The sequence below is a fragment of the Electrophorus electricus genome, chromosome 5 (assembly GCF_041902795.1).
Source record: "Electrophorus electricus isolate QZ-2024a chromosome 5, ASM4190279v1, whole genome shotgun sequence".
NCBI classification, from domain to species: Eukaryota; Metazoa; Chordata; class Actinopteri; order Gymnotiformes; family Gymnotidae; genus Electrophorus; species Electrophorus electricus.
This window is the reverse complement of record NC_137501.1, coordinates 3,154,632-3,162,500: the sequence shown is the minus strand read 5'-3', so window position 1 is coordinate 3,162,500 and position 7,869 is coordinate 3,154,632. Positions and strand designations below refer to the sequence as shown.

General features: G+C 53.5%; 1 protein-coding gene across 4 annotated transcripts in view; it reads left to right on the top strand.

Annotated features, from left to right (window-relative positions):
• Positions 1–7,869, top strand: part of arb2a (ARB2 cotranscriptional regulator A) — a 119,561-nt gene that overhangs the window by 80,871 nt on the left and 30,821 nt on the right. For all 4 annotated transcript variants that reach the window (XM_027006275.3, XM_081714999.1, XM_027006273.3 and 1 more), the window contains one exon: positions 2,940–3,024. In XM_027006275.3, coding sequence (XP_026862076.2) covers positions 2,940–3,024 — 85 coding nt within the window. The remainder of the gene's footprint in view (positions 1–2,939; positions 3,025–7,869) is intronic.

Below are 7,869 nucleotides of genomic sequence, written 5' to 3'. Positions count from 1 at the left end.
GCACACACACGGAGATGCGGGGCTTTTTGGCTGCTACTCCTGCCTTCTCTGACCTTTTCTCTCTCTCTCGCTCTCTCTCTCTCTCTCTCTCTCGCTCTCCCTCGCTCTCTCTCTCTGCTGGATTTCCTGTTTCTGATTCATGGTGGTGACATTGTGGAACTGGAATAATGAGAGACTTCTGTTTGTGATGATTACTCCTTAATGGACGTCTACGTCCAGACGCACGCAGGAGGAACGCAGGCTGTCGCTCACTCTTTACTTTAACCCTTTCACCTCCACACATTCAGGTGGCCTGCATGGGTCACCCGTAATGGGGGAGCCACTTGGTTTTTTTTCTCCATATCCATACACACACACATCCACACAAATGAGTGATTACTGTGTGCACAGCAATACAAATTTGTCCCTGCTATTCTTCCTGTCATGAGGCCTCCACATGTCGCAGGGCAATTCCTCTTTCTCTCCTGAGGGAGGGATGAGAGCAGAGAGATGGAGAGAAAGAGAAAGAGAGAGAGAGAGAGAGAGAGAGAGAGAGGAGCAAGAGAAAAGGGTACAGCAGAGTCAGACCTAAACAGAGCTGCTGGTAGAATCGGAATCCCGAGGGTAGCAGAGAGGCACAGAAAAGAGGGATAATACAGAAATACAGTATTCCCGTGGACACGCTTCCAAAAAAGGAGCAGAGATGCCGAGAAGCACACATGCAGAATAACACGGTGCCACGAACGGAACGTTGGACGGATGGGTGTTCAAATTAATCAGCAGTCGACTGTGAGCTCGAGCGCGGACCTAGAAAACAAAGTGACAGGCAGCATGGTTCAGAAAGACGAGGAACAGGGCAGGAGAGGCTTCAAAGCGCAGAGGCTCCAGGAGTGAACCCCTACTGAAGAGCAGATTAGCGCAGCGCACACGGCGCCCTGGCAGATGCGTTCCGGGGCGCGGCGTGCAGCTGGCTGCCTGCCTCAGTAAAGCATGTGCTGGGAATCGCTCGGCGCTCTTCGGCGCAGTCGCCGGAGATGAATGCACTCTAATCAGACAAGGTTAAATCCCCGTGTAGGCATCACTGGGCTGCTTAAAGAACAGCAGGCACTGGGGCTTAGCATCACATCCGCCAGAACCCCTGCAAAACACTTTGACTGTCGTAAAGTCAAACGCTCCCGTGATATGAGCATAATTGCCTAGTGTTCGAGGAAAGACAACTTTCTGCTACTCCCGCTGAGCAAAACGCCTGGGAAAAGCCGCACGACCTTAACCGCGAGGCCGTGTAGCCGCGCGCCGAGTTGCTTCAGAGAGGGCGTGCTGTCGAAGGCGAGGGCCGGTTCGCGCACTCTCAACGGGGGCCAGCACCTGTCTGCTGTTTACTTCGCCAAACTGGCCCGTTAGTGGAGCACTTAGCGTCGCGCCGCGCCTGGGCCCGTGGGGCATCGCCACTGGCACCGGCACCGCCATCTGGCCCTGATTAATGCCCGCGGGTCTAACGGAGGGCCGCCGGCGCCCATCCGGGCTCGTTCTCCCTATCCCGAGCCCGCCCACGCTTGGAGACGAGCAAGGCCCACTTCGGTGCAACCTGACGGAGTCCGCCGGCTCGCGCCGGAACAGTGGCAGGAGTGTGGTAGAATCCACCGGGCCATACTTTGTTGAGCAGGCCCATGGTCACGCCGTCTCGCACCGTCTGGCCCCTGACCCAGAACCCCCACCCTGAGCCTGGATCGGAGGCAGCAGGCACCGCACTGGGACGACACCGGCACCACGCTGCACGTAAAAAACGACGTGCCGGAAATATGTGGTGGAAGGACGCAGGTGGTGTGGGGGCCGCGTGTGAGTGCTGGGTTAAGAGCTAATGTTGCCCGGGACCACAGCGAGCTCTTCCCTCTGACTGTAGCTGCGTGCTGTGGCAGTTTTAGCATCAACATCATTTACCGACATTTGTCAAATGTGAGTCAACGGTTGTGTCATGGATGACGAGAGCAATAAGACCAGAAGAGACAAAGGACACATTCCAGTGTTTGGCTCTGCTGTAGCCACCTTGCAACATGGGTGCACACCCAAATGCTCACACGCGTTCACACACACACACACCACACACACACACACACACACACACAGACACACACACACACACACTCAGATGACACCAGTCCTGAGTGTGGTGACCCCTGGGGAATTGCAGGGCTCAAAGGCTGAGTGGGGTTGACAGGCTGAGGTGTGATGTGACCTGGGCTTCTGTCATGTGTCCAGAAAGGTGTGTGTGTGTGTGTGTGTGTGTGTGTGTGTGTGTGTGAGGATGTATGTTGTGGCGTGTCCATGGTGATGGGACTGGTCTTCTTTCCTCTGTCATGGGAAGGTAGTCTTGGGAGTAAGTGCAGGGAGGTGGGGGGTGTTGTTACTGGGTTAGATAGTAGGGAGTGTGTGTGTGTGTGTGTGTGTGTGTGTGTGTGGCCGGGTCACAGCACTGTTGGGGAGGGAGAACTGTAATGGCTGACCGAGCAATGTGTGCAAAAGTAAACACGCACAGATAAGCACAGATTCACAAGGCCGCCGGCCGGCACACACCCACCTCGTTTACATTTCTGTTGAACTTTTTCTTTCTTTCTTTTTTTTATCTTATCTCCCGAACCTTCTTTTCCGTGCATTGCTTAGGAGACACTTTTTGACACCACACCCCATGTGAACAGACGGCACTAGCGTCGCTGTCCACAGCTCCCACATCCCCGTGTCAGACGTGCCTTTCTGAGCCACTCGTCTAATTAAGCTCGCTGTTAACGAAGGGAGATGAAACGTAACGTATCTACGGAGATGGGGGGAGTCGTTGCCACGATCGTTCACCCCCCCCCCCCCCGATGGAGAGACGGCACACGTCCGAGCCCGACCGACACACTCTCAGTTGTCAACGAAGCATGTTGCCATGGGTCCTAATTGCATGCTCCTGTCTCTCTGTACAGCGCTGCTGTAACTGGGTGTCGAGCCCCGAGCCTCTGGACACGCCCGTGGAGCCCATGTTGCCTGACTGCCTTCACCTCTCAGCAGGTACGTGCCCCCGCCTGACCCCCAAACCCTCCCCACACTCTTTTCAAACTACTCCGGGTTGAGTTTTTTACTCATGTGCGTCACCCTGCCCCAGTGATTAGTGGCGCACACAGGCAGCAGGCCCATGAATTCAGGATTACGGCTGGCATCCGTAATCCGGTGTGGGTGGTGGCGATTGGAGGTGATGAGGCTGCCCACGGCCTCCTCCACCGCCTGCTACGGGCATTGAGGGCTTTACCTGCCCCGGACAAGTCTAACCCCACACACACACGCACACCCTCGGCTCTACGAGCTGAGCGCCGCTTCACGTTTGTGACTTGGCCTAGCTATCGATTCCGTCGTGTCTGTTCAGGCTTTGGCGTGTGACATGGGTAGGGGATAATCCGCCTGTGTCAGCGCAAAACCGGCTCTGCTCATTTTGTTGTTGTTGTTGATGTTGATGTTGTTGTTGTCATCGTCGTTGTTCCTTGTCGTTCCTGACCTCGGCCGAGAGTGTGCAGCTCGTGTACTTGTGTTTACAACGAGGCAGGCCGACATTTCTCCTTCCTCCGGGCTCCGTGAGCAACGTGCCGTTCGTCCTCCCTTCATGCCCCGCAGGCCCTGGCCATGCGGAGCAGCACTTAAAACTGACCACAGATCAGCTCCTTTAACAAAGTCAGCGTGTCACGAGTGTAGAATACTGCATCTAATACCACAGCACTAAAGACGTGTGTGTGTGTGTGTGTGTATGTGTGTGCGCTCCGTACCTGTGACGCTTCTGGGAAAGGCCATCGCATTTAATGGGCACCGGAGATAAGGACGGGACTCACTGATTCCCTGTAACATGGTGCTGCCGGACTTCTCTTCTGTCTGTGTGTGTGTGTGTGTGTGTGTGTGTGTGTGTGTGTGTAGAACCTCACTCTGCAGTGATGCCACAGTGAACAGCGCGCGATCAGATCCATGCACAGATTAAAACGCTCCACAGAAGCCAGGCAGTGCTCAGACACCACAGTGGAGGCAGACGGTGGACAGGCAGAGTTAGAACATATTTGGGCGACGGTGTGGGTGTGGGTTTCTTTCTTCTTCCTTTTTTTTTAAATACCCGCGCGCGCGCACACACACACGCGCACACACACACACACACTGCACTGTGTGCGGTGCTGTCTGATGGCGGCATTTTTATGTTGGTTGGACTTAGACCTGTAGCACACAGCAAGGCGGAGACAACCCTGTCTGTTGCACTTAATCATCTGTGAAGCTGGTAGCATTGTACCATGTGGGTATGGTGTGTACACGTGTGCGTGCGCGCGCACCCCCATCTGTGTGTGTCATCCTCTGACATCTCTGTTTTTTTGTTTGCAACATGATAAAACTTGGAATCCTTCATCACCCGCCTGTTCTTTTTTCTGTGTGTGTGTGGGTGTGTGTGTGTGTGTGTGTGTGTGGGTGTGTGTGTGTGTGTGTGTGTGTGTGTGGGTGGGTGTGTGTGTGTGTGTGTGGGTGGGTGTTTTGGTTTTTGTTATTTTTTTGGGGGGGGGGGGTTGTCTTTCTTCTCTTCCCATCATTCAAATGAGGTGTTCCGGGGAAGGTCAGTCCTGCTCGGCTCTGGCGAGGATGGGAAACACTGGCAGGCTTTTATCAGTTCTGAGCACACTGAACTATGCAGATAAAGCAGAGGGAATGTGCCGGAACGTCCCCTGAGCCGTCTGGCTGGGACGGCCCAGCGCCCCGATCAACCCGCCTCACACCACTGCCAGCCTGCTCCGCTGTGGTGTTGGAGGACACAGTACGTGTGTGTGTGTGTGTGTGTGTGTGTGTGTGTGTCTACAAGAGGTAAGCAGGAACAGTCCCGTTCCACGCGGTACTGTATAGATCCATCTCTTCCTTCCCCGTGCGCTCGGTCCTTTCCGGAGCGGTCTCCTAGCTCTCGACCGGCGCCTACGGCACACGTCAGCCTAGCCCTTCCCTCGCCACGGACACACACCTGGTGACCGCTTCGCTTCCTGCTTCTCCCGTGGTGTTTTGGTGTGGCAAGACGGAGCCCTCGTTCACCCTTCTATTCGGCCCACCTGAGACACTTATTACTCATTGCCGGACCCTGATTATTAATTACAAAGAGAAGAGCGCCCCAAACGTAAACAGTGATTAATTGTTAACAAAAGTAAGTTAATGTGTACCTGAACTGTAATTATCTGCCTCTCGCCTTTACAAGCGTCTGAACACAGGCAAGTAATTAACCCTAATTGTATTTACAATAAGAGGAACAGGGTGAGCAGAGAACTTCAGAAAGAGGTTTCTTTGATCCAGAGCAAGATGCACATCAGTTGATTTATTCACTCCGTCTTTGTTTTATTTATTTGCTCTTTCTTCTCTGCATTCTCCTGTTAAAAGCACTGATGAACAAGGGTGAAGGGAAAAAATTACTGTCATTTTACCGTCATTTGGCTGTAGAAGTGCGAAACATAAAAGTGGCGTTTCAGAGGTTTTAGCTTCCCCGCACCAAGGCTGACGGTGGCTGGCCTCCCAGGCGCTAATAAAGATGTGTTTGATGAAAACGCTGGTGCACGAGGCCTGGGGACCACTTGTCTGACTTCACTGGTCCATGTCAGCGGCAGCACGGAGCTCCGTCGGCCCATGTGTTTCTGCACAATGGAAAATCATTGGTCCATGTAGCGCTGGCTCAATGGAGCTCCATTACCATATTTCACCCCGGCCCGGTCGGCGCTCGTGCTATTGACAAGCCAGGCCGTGTACCCCTGCCCCTGTGAACGCCCCCCCCGGGGTCGCTGACCATGGCATGCCTTCATCAGCGCTCCACGCCCAGCATTCAGGTGCACCTGGTGCATGCCAGCGCCCTCGGTCACGCTTCCCTAGGAAACGGAGAGTGCCTCAACCTGGTGACCTTGCCTTATTTTTCCAGCGCTTGTTTTTGTCTTCCGCGATCACGAGCTTTATCCGCGAGATCGAAGGAAATATCACTCTCTTCCTCGCTGACGTGCCGAGCAGGGGGCTCCGGGTGAGGGATGGCTTCGATGGGGACAGGCGATCTGAACGTGTCCTGCGGTCTGTGAGAATTCAGGTCAGCACATTCCTCTCAGCATGTCCAGGATCCTAAAAACGAGGCTGTAACCCGGACACTTCCACTTCAACCCGAGGGAAGAGGTTCCCTTGTTTTGATTGTAATTCAGCAGAAAATGAACGGAACTGATCCTTCAGTTCTCCTTTCAGCAGCGATGAAGTTTAATTATATTCGGTCATTTTCAGAAAAGGTCTGAAATGTACATTAGTTTTTAGTTATATCAGTAAATGTATATCGGTTAAATGACAGGCATACATTGTAATATAGGTAAGCTCCTTAACAAGGGGACCGGCAGGTGTGTGTACATGTGCTGGGAGCACATTCAGCAAGGGCTGACTAAGGAGAAGCCGAAGACCCCCCGCCGAAACACACACACACATACACACACACCCTCACGCACCCTCACACACCCCGTCTACCTTTCTTCTGCCTGTTTTACCCACATGCCCACGAGGGAAGGCCCTGCCTGTCATAAATATACATATTGACGTTGTATCAGAGCGCAGCATCCCACTGTTATTTTTGTCCCGCGGTCTCGCGCTCCTGACGCAGGTCCCATGGGTGGGCACGGAAGAGAAAGTTTGATGGAGTTTTTTTTTTTCCACGCAGCCCGGCTGCAATTTCCCTCCGCCGCTCTCCCCTCGCGAAGATCACAAGACCAGGCCTTCATTCCCTGTTCCCCTTATATGTACATATCTATAAAAGAGGAGGAGGAGGAGGAGGAGGAAGGTGGGACCTAAGTGTTTGCCGCACGTGGGAAGAGTGGCAGTCCTGACCCAGTTGCCATTCCGCTTTCCCTAACGAAGCCCCCCGTTTTAAAGGAGTGCCACGCAGGAGCGATGTTCTGTCGTCGTGTTTCGTGTCATATCTCTCCCCCTCTCTCTCTTTCTTCACGCTCCCTTTCTATCTCTCGGCCTCGCGCGCCTTGTGTTTTCTCTCTTTCGCTCTCCGTTTCGCTTCTCTCGTCCCTCTACTCGACCCCCCCCCCCCCCCCCCCCCCCAGTTTTTGTCAAACTTCTGATGTGGTCAAATTGGAGCCATGGGGAGAGAGATATCTGAGAGTTGCTATGGCTGTGCAGAAGCGAGAGATCTGCGTTCGGCGCGTAGGTCCAGCGTGCGGGGCAGCTCTTCTGCTCTCTCCTTCCTTTGGGCCGGCGGTGTCCGAGGTACAGCTCTCTCATCTCAAGGTTGTCCTCTTTAATCGCCTGATCATGTGACACATGACTCCACGGCCTCTCCTGTCCCTCTGTGGGCTCCAAATCAGTTGTTGTTTCCAGTCATTGCCATGGTCAAGGCTAGATCACAGAGTGGGTCTCGCATTGACCCCTAACCCCCCCCCCCACCACCACCACATCAGTTGGTACGATCCTCCCCCAGCGGTAGACACCAGCTGCCGTGTGTGTGTGTGTGTGTTCCTTCCATTCAGAAGGAAGTGAGAGGTGTCGAACCATGAATGGAATGTTTGCTCCTTTTATGGCACAAAAAAAAAAATCGATATGCAGTGTCTCTGTGGCCCCATGCATGGAGAATGAGAGCCCTGTGTGTGCGTGTTTGTGTGTGTGTGTTTAATGAGTCTACAGGCCCGGCTCGTTCTGCTAGACTAATGTACGAGTAGCCTCAGCTGGGTCTTTATGTTGCCTGTTTGTTGTTTCTGGTGATCTCATAACATCTCCGCTGTTAATCTCACCCTCGTCTTTATTTCAATACTGTATTACAACTTTTAAATGGAAACTAGTTGCTTAGCAACATCGAAGGTCAGGTGAAGCTTATGTATGTATTTGGGGGTT